The 15,323-nt window shown below is 44.0% G+C and overlaps 1 protein-coding gene across 1 annotated transcript; it reads left to right on the top strand.

Annotated features, from left to right (window-relative positions):
- The first annotated feature begins 2,383 nt into the window (after window positions 1-2,383).
- susd5 (sushi domain containing 5) lies at window positions 2,384-15,142 on the top strand. Its single transcript, XM_085791718.1, has 5 exons — window positions 2,384-2,486; window positions 3,489-3,666; window positions 8,330-8,439; window positions 9,875-10,063; window positions 11,127-15,142. Exons 1-5 carry the CDS (start codon window positions 2,399-2,401, stop codon window positions 13,019-13,021), a joined length of 2,460 nt encoding a protein of 819 aa, XP_085647844.1. The 5' UTR covers window positions 2,384-2,398; the 3' UTR covers window positions 13,022-15,142.
- The last annotated feature ends 181 nt before the right edge of the window (window positions 15,143-15,323 follow it).

Raw genomic sequence — 15,323 nt, 5'->3', positions numbered from 1 at the left:
AGCCAGAATGATGCAGCAGCAGCAGCAGCATGGGAGACTCCGCTGGGAGAGAGGGAGTGGGGGATGGAGGGGGGAGGGGAGGGGGGGTAGAGAATTATGAAAATGAACAGGGTGGGATGTGGAGACAGATGAGTAAGTGTGAATCTCCATAAAGGTGTCACTCCACAGGGAATTTCTTTGCTATTGTTTTTTTTTTTTTCCAAAAATGATTCCTCCATTTCTGCACGCGGGCACGCACACACACACACACACACACACACACACACACACACACACGTATATTGCTTCTGCAGTTTTCTCTCACCAGAAATCACACCCATCATCTCTCTGGGTGCAGGGAGCAGGAAAACAAATCATCTCCCTGAGATATCTCCACTTTTCTCTGCTGCTGTTTCTTCTTCATCTTCTTCTCCACTTTTTCTTTAAACTGAACAAGAGACAAGAAGAAAGAAGAAGACCTGTCTCATTTTTGACATAACAAGTGTGAGTGTGACTACAACATAAAGTACAGAAGTGCTGTGCTTCCGTTTTCGTACCCTGCATAAACGCTTTCATTTGCTTTTATGAAACATTTCATCCATCTGATCCTCCATAATTGTCATTTTTGTTGGATGTTATATGGACAACATATGATGGGTGCATCAAATATTTGATACACTGTTATAAACTGAATTATCAAACAGCAAATTAAAACTACTCTCAAATTCTCAAGCTTCTCAAAAGTGAGGATTTGATGTTTGATCCTTTATTCAATTCACACTAAACTGAATGCCTTTGGAGTTCAGCCCTAAAAATCAATGAGAATATTCTGTTACAAATCAAATAGATTATCAGCTGAGAAAAATAATCAGAAGATTAAGCAAACATATGCGTAAAAATAGAAAAATGCATCAGTAATAATAACCTAATTATTTGATATAGCAGTGCATCGAGTACATCTACTCTTCCTCTACTCATTAAGTCTCATCGACATCCATCCAGCTGCTTTGGAGCTTTTCAATCACATCGCTGAATCAGACATGTTGTCAAACTTCCATCTCTTCCTCGTCACTTCATAGAATTCTTGATTTCACTGGCTTGAAACTTGAGAAAACTTCAGAGGAGCTGTGAAAATTGAAATGTCTTCATCAATAAATCACCATCTGCTGACAAAGATTGCGTGAAAGCTCCAGGACAGCTACTAAATGGACATGCTGATGCTGAGATGACTGTGTCTGTGGTGAAGACGGACTCTCAGCTTCTAAATATTCTACTCTTGTTGCACACGAGAAGTGAATGCTGCACATCTTACACTACACTCTGACGCATGTGATGCTCATGTGCATGCATCTACATGCAAACAAGAAAGAGGGAGATTCAGTTGTTTAATGAGTGCATTCGTTAAAAAGAAGCACTGGCTATGTGCAAACTGTGATTACTTTCACGCTCTGTATCTTTACACTCTGCAGCATTTTTATAGGTCGTAATGTTGCTTTCAGGTTTACCAGTGAGACTCAAACATGTGTGGGTGACTGGGTTATCTTCACCTGCAGATCCTCTGAAACAATGCTCCAAAATGTGCTTTTTGTGCCGCGGTCCACCGTCTGTATCTCCTCCACCAAATGGGACAGACAGACAGAGAGAGAGAGAGAGACCAAAGAGTAGTAGAGGGGACAATTCACCTTAATTAAGATTATATGCCCAAAGGATCAGCTCCATTTGCCTGTGCTGAACCTGAGGTGCCTTTTTTTAGCCACCGGATATTAAATTGCCTATAAATAGCAATGCAGTGTCAAGTCTATGTGTAATTCCTCAACAAAAAATCCACACTTTTTAAACATTTATCAGGAGGGTTTATTCAACCCAGCTCTCAGTGAGCAGGTAGAGTCTCTGTGCCTTGCTCAGGGGAACTTCAGCAGCACCAGCACCAGCTCTTCCTCTCCTGCCACCACCACCCTCCTCTTCCTCTGTATCTAACCGCCTTTTTTTTCTTTCTTTCTTTTTTTTTAAACCCACCCTGAGGATTTTGAGGCCGTGACGTATTTACTAACGGGGACACGCGAGTTTTCACACCGGTGCTCCATCTGCTTGCGAGGGCGACTATTTGTGGAGATAAACTGCGCCTCGCTCCTCGAGCGGCTCGGACCGTTTTCTTTCCGTTAACACCCGCATTTGTCAACACGCTGCGTCCACCTTCCTCACTCCACCTCTGTCCACCAGGAGGGAAATAGCTGCAGTTTGCTCTCCACCGACACTGCTTTCTTTCTGTGTCCCTGCAAGATTGTGAATACCACTGGAAGTTTTTTTTTTTTGTTTGTTTGTTTGCTTTTTTTGGACACTTTTTCTCGACTTTTAGAGGGGGGAAAAGGGAAGAAAAGGTGAAATTTAACGCGCGATAAGAGAAAAAAAAAATTAAAAGATGCTGGACCGTTGGACCCAAACTGCGCTGTCATTGGTCTTTGGCTGCCTGGCCTGTCTTGCGGTGACCTCTGTTGTAAACGCAGACGGTAAGTTCAGATTTTAACGGAGGGGAAACACCAAAACACACGAATGTGACAAGGAAACCAGACACTTCATTAGAAACTAATTAAAGCAAAAGTTGGAGGTGCTGCTGCGCACTGAGAGCGCGCGCAGCCACCTGCCTTGTCACCTCGTGCGTTTGGTGATCATTCTCTCTCGACCCGTAAGTTCAGTTTTCTAAAGTAGCCTCTGTAAAGTATGTGTTTAATGGGCATAAATGCAGCTTTAGTGCGCAGCCATCTTTGTTTTTCTCAGGTTTCATCATTTGTTACTCTTAATTTTCTAAACATCACAGCCCAGTTTCTGTAGTGTTACTGAACCCGGGCTAATGATGTGCCAGTGGAGGTGATAATGAAGTTGCTGTGTTAATTGGTCGCACCTGTGGCCAATTAACCACCAGAGGAGGAGGAGGACGAAGCAGCTGTTTGGACTGATCACTGATGAAGACTTGATTTTATTCAGCTGGTGAAATATAGCCGTTACAGTAACTGACATTTTATGTGTAAATAAGCTGTTATAGCTGTTGTAAGGATAAAAAAGAAAATGTCTTGATAAATTAACGTTTTACACCTGTCTTTGTTCTCCAATGAAAATAATTGTCACAGCAGATATTATAAATTAGCAAATTTCTAAAAACAGTATGTATAAAGGCCTAAAAAAAACAACAACAAAAACGGATCACCTGTCACCTATCCCAATTAAAAAACTCAACTCCCAACACAAACTGTTGGCACATGTATAATCTACTTTTACAAATATAGTTCTCCTCATATCAAGTGTTTTTTTCAAGAGGATGTTGTTTAGGTTTTATCATAGCCCACACAATATTTTTGGAATTGGAGGTGTCTAGTTTTACACATCCATCCATTAACTATAGAGGCTCACGGGTCATTTTTCTACACCTCTACCTGTCACTCTGTGATTTATGAGGTGATAACAGGTAAAAGGAAGGAGGTTTTCCTCTAACTCCCCAGTCTGTCTCTTCTCAGGTCGAGTGTTTGTGTTGGACCTGAGGAACTCCTCCGACCTTCAGGGTTTCAGAGACGCTGAGCAGGCTTGTGCCTCACAAGATGCCCGCTTGGCCTCGGCAGAGGAGCTCCGTCACGCCGTGGTGGAGTGCTTCTTCTCCCCGTGCACCCGTGGCTGGCTCTATGGAGGCACAGTGGGGTAAGAGAAGCAAAGAAAAGGAGATATTTGTCCTCATTGTTTCAAGGGACGTGTCACGGAGACTGCTGATTTCTAGAGATGTCAAAGGTCATTTGTAGTGTGTGTGCTTCTGTGCGTGTGACGGAGGTTGCCGGAGTGGATGAAAGAGAAAGGAAGTAGAGGCAGCAGCGGCAGTTAAAGAGAGAGCAGGAAGATAGAAGAAGAGAGTGACACATTTCAAGGGGGAAAGAGAAAAAGCAGAGAGGAAGAGAGGGAGAAAGACTCCTCTGTTCCTTCCTGGAGGAGGAGGGAATTCAGAGCCGTGGTGTCATGTCGACAACTGCCTCCATTTACACCTCTCATCTCCACGGAAACATGACACACAGCCTTCAGCATCCAGAGACAGGGACAGACACACACACACACACAGAGCTGATTTGGACCTGGAGGAAGTCAGGTAGCCTATATGATACAGCCAGGTGTCTGATTGACAACTTATATCCTTGGCAACAATTACAGAACAGGTAGTATGGCAGCCGTCGTCCTGGGGTTTCAAATATAAGCCGATGACAAGGCTCTGTAGTCACAGTCATACAAAGACATTTAGACAATGGAAAGGGAAAAATAACACAGTGCTTTGAGTGATGCTAACAAGCCAACATGCCTACAATGACGATGCTAACACGCTACTGTTTAGCTCACACGTGTCAAACTCAAGGCCCGGGGGCCAGATCCGGCCCGCGATACATTTTTATGTGGACTGTGAGAAAATTTCACATTTCTATTATTGATGGCCCGCCAGTAGGGCGCTCACACTACTCACACTACAAATCCCATAATACACTGCAACAGTTACCGTACGGTCGATTTGTGCCCAAGTGATAGACCACCAAGTGCCACCAAGCCCTATCCGCCCTTCTGTTGACAACAAATAAATCAGCACATCTCTCGTCTCACTGATCAAACCTCCACTCAGCTCAGGACCAAACCCCAAACATAGACATGAACTTGTATGGACAAAATGGCACAGGACAGAAAAACAGGCTAAATATATGTGTTTTGTTCTGTTATTATTTTTTTTACATTTGGCCCACTACATACTTTATGATTAAAATTTTGGCCCCCTGTCTGATTGAGTTTGACACCCCTGGTTTAGCTGGTTCGATATTTACCATGTTCACCATCTCCGACCTTTGCTAATTATATTTATTTAGTAAAAAACTGAGGTGTAATTGAAACTTTTACCTTTAATTGACTGATACAGATACAGATACAGATTAGCGAGGCTCCCCATAGCCTACTACAGCACAACTAATGCGTACATGGCTAATGCTGATAACTTTTTCACAAGTATGTTGATTCTCTGTACATTCTTCCCTCAGGATGTTAAACCGTTGTTTAATAAGGTAAATGAACAATAAACAGCTAAATCATCACTCGGTGAAGAAATATTCAGTGTTACAAAACTGAACCTGCTTCAAAATGGCGGCTGCCCAAGAATGATGAACGTCTGGTCGGTGGAAAAGCTGACACATTTTTTTTTTCTTTCTTTCTGTACACTCCCTGCTCTCTACGTGTTGAACAGTGGACATCAGCTTTCACACCCGCTTACCATGTTTCACAGTGTATCATCTGTCTTTGGCTCTGTCTGTCGTAGTTCATCTCCATGCCTCCTCATCACTCTTCCACCTGAACTCCCTTCATGCCTCCTCCGTGTTGGTGAAGAAAGTTTATAGTGACGTTAATGTTAATCAGAAAATATACACAGTGAAATTCATGTTTCAGATTATGTTAAGCTAAAGGGACACTGTTCTTTTTTTCCTGTTTGCTCCATGAACGGCCCCAACATGTCATATTATATGCAAGCGCCACATTTAACTACGTCTATGTGGTGATGGAAGTATTTAGAAATTGAATATGACATAATGAGAGGTAATAATTTAGATCATTGATGATCCTGGGGTTAGTTTGTTGTGTTATTGTGTAAAAAAAAACAGGTTAAATTGCACGGAACAGGAGTATCCCAACTGAGGGTGTTTCTGATCTTTTTTGGTTTTTCTGTTTCTTTTTTTTGCATTGGTGACATTATTGATGGTGACTTGGCACAGAGATGTGTAATTAGGCCGTATGGTCAGTGTCTTTTAGGCCCAGAAATCACCAGGATGGACCCATTTTGACGTTTTCTGATCCATTCATGACTAATATGAAATGGTAAATCAGATGAGAAACGTTCAAATGGCAGCAGAATGAGTTCGGCTCATGTAGTGTGGACAGATTTTTTTTTATACACAGGGAAAGGGCTCATCAATTTCAAATGATTTGTTTGCAAAGTTTGTAGTTTACATAGGCTATTCATTTTGAGGTGGGGGTGTGAGTGTGGGAAACACAGTCTATTCCTGTGGTTACATTTGTGCTGGTTCGTCAGCTTCCCAGAAGGTAACGCTCTGGTGTGAGCGCCAGTTGACCTATAGGCCTCAGTGGTGCCTTGACATAATTTTTAGGTCTGTTGCATAAGAACAAGTCCCTCTCAGATGGACTCTCCTGTCTTAACATCTTCGTCTTACCTGTCGATCACAGACCTGCTGCCGTGGTAACCAAACACAATAAGACAAACTGAGTTTCATACAAACACACACATCCTCTGAGGTTTTCCTGCAGTTATGTCATGTAAGGTGAGCATTTTGAGAAATGCTCAGCTGAAGTGTAGGCTACACTGCCCCTGGTAGAGGTCTCTCTCTCTCTCTCTCTCTCTCTCTCTCTCACACACACACACACACACACACACACACACACACAGACTCACACTCAGAGATGCCTGCGGGAGCTATAGTTTAATGTGAAAACAGTCTTTGTGATTTTTGTCTCTGTCTGAGTGTTTTCTTGGCGATTTCTGTCTAACTCCACGTTTCTCTCTCTCAGACTTTTGTCCTTATAAGCTGAAGTTAGCGTGGCACAAGCATGCAGTATGACTCACACCGCTCTCTTCTCACAGTCTCACTGCACTGCCAGTCAAATTCTTTCCAATTACTGATGCTTTGATTAACTCAGTTACACAAGTTAGTCCTCACAGACACACACACACACACATTCGCTGACACACATGCACAACTCTGGGCCGATACCTTTTCCATTTGACGATGCCTGATGAATAACATTACCGGTCAAACCTGTCATTAATGAAAAGTGTAATATGGCCTCTAATTATGTTTCTAAGCTCAGTAAAACTTTGCTTTGGATTTTCTTTCCACTCGGGGTAGAGTGGAGCCGGGAGCTGCTATGGGAACATGATTTGATTGGCCTGGGAAGTTTGAGTCAGTCTTATCTGGTGCTCTTGGATGATAAATGGGCTAATGATGCTATAAACCTTGGTAATAATGAGGCAACAAAAATAGACTATTTACTCAGCATTTTTAGCTGTTGGAGCTTCTGGAGGTTGTGGATCGCTCACATTAGTCATCTGGTCAGTGTGGAATAAGTATTATATTAAGTCCCTGATGTTATGGTTGTTCTTTAAGGAGCTGGTTGTACATGGGAACATCTATTCCTAACGTACCATTGTGTGATAACATTATGTGACTGCTGATACTGCAGCATGTCTGAGCCATGATGTAGGTTCCTGACCTCTGATGTAATGCTGTAATAATATTTGAAAAAGCAGCAAATCTGATGGAAACTGAGAGTGCAGCAAGTCATGTACACAGTACATATAGTACAGTCGTCATCTTACATTTATACATATAAACCAGAGCAACTTATGTACTTGTGATGATGAGCAGAAATCTCTCTTTTTAGTCAGTGATGTGATTTGTGGTGGAAAAAAGTATTCAGGTCTTTTTTTGAGTAAGTGAACCTGTACATAATAAATCATCAGTTACACCTAGTTAAGCAGAAAATGTCCTTGTTTCAAAACTAAAAGTGTATAAGCCTCTAAGTGATGACATGCTGTATTTTACTCGTCAATGAGGAGCTGTAACTACACGGTTCAATATTTTAGTCCACTGGTTCCCAACCAAAGGGTCAGAAGATAAGTCTGAGGCGTGGTCACATAATTAATGATGATAATTTGTATTTTGGGATTCTAATCTTAACATTTTGTTAAATGTCACAGAAATACTATCTTATCTTTTTAGGCTATTTAACTGAAACCATTAGGTACATAAAGTAAGCAATAACACCTAATTTTGAACATGCGAAGAGGACCCGACTGGACAGAGTCCAGAAACCAAAAAGCTTCAGGACTGAGATCAGGACTGAAAGAAACAGACTGTATCTTATCATTTGTTTTTATGTTACATCTTAATCTGAAAATAAACTTTCTACTAAAGCTGAAAAATAAACGTAATGGAGTAAAAATGACTGTATTGTTTTTAATGTTGTGGAGTATAGAGGCAAAGGGAAATGATACAGTAACTCATAACTATACCCAACAGTGCTGGAGTAAATGTACTAGTCAACTTGCACAACAGGGTGTAATAATGTTCATGATGTGCAGCTGAGGGAGTGTGTGTCTGTGTGAGAGTGTGTCAGAAATAAACAAAATGGGTTTAATCATGACCACCCTCAATGTTGGAGTCCCATAGCGGTGCTTAAGTGCTTCGCTGCGGGCCATTCACTCTCGTATCTTGTTGAAATTATTGGGTGTGCTTCTTATAGTCTGCCTGTGTGTGTATCCACTTATTTGCAGGACCACGGTGTGTAATGGTGTGGGCAGCACACTGAGAGCCGTGGATGTGAGAACGGAAAATGCTACGGAGGACGCTGCTCACCTGGACGCCTTCTGTATCAAAGACAAAGGTCAGTGAAGACACAAACACAGATGTACGCCGGGCAGTCATGATTTATAAATGCGTACATAAAGCTGTGTAAAGTGGTGATCCGGATATGAATGGACGAGCTTTGTGCGTACACCATGTGTGTGTGTATCTGTGTGCAGCTCTCCTTCCTGAGATATTTACTGAGGTGTGAAAGAGGCTGTGTTCCTGCGTTCCTTCCATCTACACCTCTACTTTCAACACTACTCCCTGCGAGTGTGTGTGTGTGCATGTGTGTGCTTCCTACTTCTATGTTTTTACTCCTATCTGTCATCGTGTACCAATCTATAAGCCTTCTCACGAATATCTAAGTGTGTGATGTGATCCATGAATGTACTTAAAGCCCTGACGGGGCTGAAGCTACATTCCACACACCTATTCCACTGGCGTGGACCTGACAGGGGAGGGGGCCAGCGAGTGGTTAGTTTTGGATCAGACTATGATTGGACACCACCCAGAAGAGATCTCTACCCCTTCCTCATAAACAGTAGAGCTACTGTGGCTGTGTATATACCACACACCCCGGGGCTTGGACAAGCACTCTGCTGTGGGAGAAATGAACAGTACGGATCCACTTAACACAGAGGAAAGCAATGACATAGCTTCACAGTCGGGGCTGTGGTTGTGGCTGCGGCTGAGGTTATGTAGCGATGGTTATAGTTACGATCTGAGGTGTGGAGGTATGCTAGTCCCATTATCAGGGCAGCACACAACTTCCACGTAACAGTAAATCAAGCCATTTCTTGTGAAGTTGGTTTAAAATACGATTTTAGATGTGTTTTTTGTAGCTTAAGTCCATGATATGACCATAGTAAATACATAATAGTAGCATAAATATAATATAAATAATAATAAGTGCTGGTTTTGTCTATTGTGTAATGCAGGGCCTCTGTAAATTAAGTAGTTGACTTTAAATTTATGAGAACTGCTTCATAAAAAAACTGTTTATTGTTCAATGTTACAGTAAATCAACAACTGGATGTATTATTAAAATGTTTTTTTATTATTATTATTATTTAGGAGCATGAATAAGATAACTTAGAGTGTGTTTCCTTAGTGTAATTACCATGAAAAATTAGACAAGAGTCGGCACAATACATAGGCCTTATCTCATCCCAGTGGCATTGTTAGTGGCTGTGTTTGTCGAAATTACATCCACATTTTCCCCAAACCCCACTGCTTCCTGTCCCTTGAGTTGTTCTTATCTCTTTCTGTTTACAAATGGGATGGTGATGCTGTAAAGCTGGATAATAATAATAATGAATCATGTTTCATTAACCAGCCTGTGTAATACTGAATAGGGACGGCATCATCTTCATCCAGGAATTCACTTCAGTTACATCCCACTGTATATGTAGCCTGTGTCTTGTTCTTTTCTTTTTAACCCTATATGCATCTCTGTGCTTGTTGCTGACCAGGTGTCCCGTGTGGAGACCCCCCATCTTTTCCCAACGCCCGTCTGCAGGGGCACACTGGGTTCGAGATGGGTGATGAGCTGCTGTTCACCTGTGTGCCCGGTTATGTGATGCCCAGTGGACACAGTGCCTTCAGCCTGCTGTGCGACAGCTGTGGAGAGTGGTATGGGCTGGTGCAGATTTGTGTCAAAGGTCAGAAGGTGTTTAAATTGTTTATCTTGGAGAGCAGGGGTAGAGGGGGGGGGGCAAGAGGCAAAAAGAAAAAGACCCCTTTTTGCTCATCTTCAAAGTTATGAGTTTTGACCCAGACAGGAGATCTACCTCCTCACTTGTTAGCTCCCAGTGTTGTTCGGTGCTTGATTTCTGGCTTTTAGGAAACAAAGTCTTAGTTGTGAGTTGAGAGGAAAATGGCCGCTGTGACACATCAGCGTGACATACCATAGTGTGTCCCAGTTCATAGTCGAAGAAAGAAGAGTCTATAAAGTCCATGGTCCATGGAGACGAAGTCATGTTTGTGCTTTAAAGCAGCGGTTCACAATCTGTTCCAGAAAAATCTTGAAGAGATAACAAAAGAAAAATAAAATCACATTCACCTCTCATCTAGAATTTTATTTTTTAGTCATATGCTGTACACTTTCACCTAGTCAAGACTCTTGATAACCGTCAAATGAATTGGCCATATCATGTAATAAAGGGTCACAAGTCAACACTGGTTTATTTTAAAAGATCAGTTCAGTCCTTGGAGGGAAATACACTGATTTGCTGAGAGTTAGAGTTTCAAATCACTCTCATGTCTGTTAAAACATCTCAGAAGGGTTTAGGCAGTAACCACAGAGGTTAAGCTGTAGCCTAGTTTAGCATAAAAGCTAAGCATCTGGCCAGGTTTTGTCCACCTGCAACCAAATCCACCGACTTGCAGCTCTAAAGCTCACTCATTAAACAACATAAGTCCAAAAAGAACATGTTGTTGCTGTTAGGTTATGGGCTGTACTATTTCTTGGTTGGTAGAAGTTACTGAGGTCAGAACAAGGCCAAGAAATAGCGAGCTATAAAAGTGTTGTCGGTTTTTGGGTCAGAGCTAGTTTGTTTTCAGTCTTTATGCTAAGCAAGTAAACAATGAGTCATTATCATCCCAAAAGTCCAAATTACATATTGTCAGAATATGAGAGTTGTTGATACACTTTGGTTTCTTGAGTTGAGCTGTGTGATCTTTGTTGTAGAGAGATCTGATGTTTCCTCTCTGTGTTTTCTTCAGATGAAACTGAAAGTCATGTTGACTACGAGGACAAGTTCACAGACTCCTACAGAGAGGAAGAGCGTCATAGTGAGAGCCCGCAGGAGGCTCACGGCCAAGTCTACGAGGAGGTGCAAGGACCTGCCTACTCAGAGGAGAAGAGGAGTCAGGAGGAGCAAGAAACAAGCTTCGACGTCGAAGTAGAGCAGCAGCATCAAGACCAGCACGGAGAAGATGTAAAGATGATCAGTAGAACAATTGACGGTGGTGTAAAAGGGGCAGAGAGAGATGAAGAACGGGGCGTCGAAGACTTCACAGGGCATCCGAGGTGGGAGCAGGAGCGGAGGGAGGTGGTCAGGGTCGATGCAGCTGCAGCCACAGAAGCTTCCGTCTCTCTTCTCTCCCAGAAACACATGTTTTGGTTCCCGTCCGAGGCCTTTCAGGAGGCGGGACATCCCGTCTCCACCAACCCGGTCACACAGACGACGCAGAGAGCCTCCGGCGCCCAATCAGAGGAGAGCAGAGAACACGAGAGTCAAGAGAGGCTCCACCCGCATCCGGTTGATGTGGACGACCACGATCCCGGCCAAGAAAGCTACGACGATACAGACGGCCGGGACGACGATGACGACAGCCGCCATGACGTCCATGAGGACAGCCACCATGATGATCAAGATGACCCCGACAGTCACCAGCACGAAGATGACCATGATGACCACGTGACACACTACATTCCAGCTCAGCGTGACGATCTGGATGGGCGGGACCGCCACGATAGCCATGACGACCACCATGAGGACCATTATGACATGGGCGAACATGAAGACGATCGCACTCGCTACGGCAGCCAAGAGTACGATGATCGAGACGACACTTTCGATGATCACCAGAGCTACGAGGATCACGAGGACGTGACAGACGATCACCATGACGATCGAGACCACGTGGAGGACTCCAGGCAGCATCCAGACCATGACGACCACGACGATGGCGAGGACCATTACGACCTGGAAGAGCACGACAACGACCATTACACCGACCACGATGATCACGACCACGATGACCAAGACAGCTACGATGATCACGACAGCCACGAGGACGACGACGGCGGTAATCAGCACGTGATCTTTTCTATAGCAACGGGTGAGCGCGGGAACGGCACTCAGAAGGGAGCGGGCGCGGGAGCGAAGGCCACCACCGACGAGACCTGGCTGGACGGGTATCCTGTCGTTCCAGAGGAGGCGGAGAAAGGCGACGCCACGACAGAAAGCGTGAGAACAGAAGACAGAGAGAGGGGGGCGACGGACAGACCCAACGAAGTGGAAATGCGTGGACCGGCCCTTTACACCGGCTCGCCTGAGGAACGCGAGTCTCCCACCTCCGAGCCTGAACGGGAGGGAGCGGAGGAGGCGTGGCCCGGGTTCATCGCCACCGTTGCTCCTTCGTCTGACCATCTAGCGCCCTCAGACTCCCCCTCGTCCTCCGACACCCTCGACTACGTCACTCAACAAGCGGCGCCCACCCACTCCTGGCAGGGCGACCTCACCGAGCACCCCGTCCTCGATTACGGCCCAGCGCCACCGGTGCGCGACGGCGACGGCGACGGCGACGTGATGGAGGAGCACACCGTGCGCAACCTGCCGGGCGAGACTGGCGAGAGGGCCGAGGTGGAGGGGGAGATGGGGGAGGCGATCTGCACGGGCGACAACTGCCCCCCGCGTCCGCCGAGCTCCTCCAGCCGAGGCCCCACGGTGGCCGCCATCATCGTGGCGGTGTGCGTGGTCGCCGTGGCGGTCACCATCGGGGTGTGGTGTTACCGACGGCAGCAGAAAAAGAGCTCGGTGTACGAGATGAACGGGAAGGGCCAGAGTCAGAGCAGACAGGGCCAACAGATAGAGATGCAGCAGAAGGTGTAAGAGCGAGAGACGAGGACAGAAGGACACTGACGGAGGGCAGAGACGTTCGCGGGTGACGGGACGATTCAGATGAACTTGAGAGGAGAGCACAGCCCTGCGTCCTGCTAGAAACTCCTGCATGATTGAAGATTTTGGATAGGTGTGAACAGATGAGTTGAGCTGCAGCCCCGTATGAAACCTGCACAACATTTAGCAAAGCAGTGGGAACTGATGCGACATCACGGCGGTGGTTCCCCGTTCCCTCTCACTTAGCAATTTTAAGGAAATTCAACCGTCTTTTTTCACACCTACTCATTATTTTCAATGCTCTAGCATCCAGCTGAGCAGTGCAGGGGCTGTGTCGCGACCGGACTCCAGGAACAGATAAAAGAGATTGTAAGGAAATGACCGTGTAGGAAAACCACAAGAAGGCCCGCCTGCCTGAATCTATGAACCGAGACTGCAGCCTCCAAAGCTCTTAGACATCGTGGTAAAGATTCTCTGTGTTACCTTGCTGTTGTTTCTGTTGACTTTACTGAGTGCTCTGTTGATGTGTATTGTTCTCGATTTATCAATCTCAATCTTCTTTTTCTGTTTATTGTGTTTATAAAGAACGTGTATATCCCACTTATTAATCAACGAAAGGTGAAGTTCAGATCATCGCGGCAGATTTGGGCAGGTAGTCCTGAACAAACGACCCGGCTTCTGTCAGACCAGCACGAAAGAAAACAAAAAGACGTGTGACGGGAAAAGCATTTGAAGACTTAACTCTGTTGGTTTTGACAGTAAGCTGGTGAGAAATACAGAGTGGGTGTCCAGACTGCAGACTCAACCTCGCGTGTGTGCGTCTGTGTGTGTGTGTGTGCATATAATAGAGTCTGTGAGTGTGTGTGAGTGAGTGTGAGTGTGTGTATGTGTCTCAGGTTCGTGCAATCTGCCGCTCAGCGGTACGTCGTGTTTGAAGTTTCCGACTGAGGAACCAGGGTGGATGCTGACGGCATTCAGACCAAGCAGAGATCAAACATTGTGGTGCTGCCATGGCAACAGAGAGAAACTATCCAAAATGTTATAGTTAAAAGATTTGTGATATTCTGACATATTCTGATATATTTCATAAATGTTGATGAAAGAGTGGAGTCGGTGAGACGATGACTTAAGGTTAAAATTATGGCTGGATGTCATGCTCTCAAATGTGTAGATTTATTACATTTAGCTCTATAAGGATAAATGTACTTCTATACATTTGAATATAGGCTACCATCTCTTCGTTATCTTTCTATTCTGCTGTCTGTCCTGATTAATTACAGTATGAACTGTTATGGCGGTTCTTCAGGACAGAAATGTCAGTTAATGTAAATTCAGTTTTCAATTTGTTGATCAAGAAAAAATCTGATAATTATTTAGGTAAGAAAACCATAATGAGTATTTTTGGTTGTCCAGCCCTAGTTCAAAAAAAGAGAGAAAGATTTCACTTTAGCACTGTAGACTGTGATATTTACACTTTTGCTGTTTCAATATTGTGCCATGCACTTGAGAATAACGTAAAAACACTAACAGAAAATTTCCTAAAAAGGTGCAAATGTAAATAAAGAACAAAGAGCCATAAGACAATTTAAACCAATATATAAATGATGTATGTTACCATGAAATCTGTCACAGGTGGCTGGTAGCTCATGAATGATGGTTACATTTTCTCACATATGCCTCTAATGTAACTCAATATTCTCTTCTTGATTATAAAAAACATGTCTAATGTTATTTTCAAATTGGTAATGAAATAAGGAATTGTTGCATTTTGATGAGTTAAGTGAATTAGAGCCAATATCTTTCCCACACTGATTTAATTCAGCTTTTTCTGTATCATGATGTCTGAAACTATATCGACACTGTTCATGGAGAATGAAGCCTATATGTTTCTGTAAATATGGATCTATGACTGTATTAACTAGCTGTACATACTGTAGCGTAACCGGTGTCTAGAGAATCGCCTCACTGAGACGGTCGAGGTCGGTTAACACGAGAGAGCTCCTCTTTGTATGCAGGGTCAACTCATTTCCACCCATCAAAATCTCCTCCGCCGCCTGTTACATGTACTACTCCACTCTGCTGTTGAAACACAAGTACTGTACACCCAAATAATAATAAATAAATAAAAACACACTGTAGAAAATCAACGGAGGACCTGTTTGATCTCACACCAGATTAGCCACATGATGTGATGCCTCCAGACTGATTGTAATCATTAACAACGGTGAGGATGAATGAGTCACTTGAGTTTTGTGCAAGAGCATGACGCTCTTGATGGCCATTTTATCATTGTCCT

Source organism: Trachurus japonicus, chromosome 11, assembly GCF_045865225.1.
Source record: "Trachurus japonicus isolate A0001 chromosome 11, Traja_1.0".
Taxonomy (NCBI): Eukaryota; Metazoa; Chordata; class Actinopteri; order Carangiformes; family Carangidae; genus Trachurus; species Trachurus japonicus.
The sequence above is the reverse complement of the archived record's forward strand: the minus strand, read 5'-3'. Positions and strand labels throughout refer to the sequence as shown.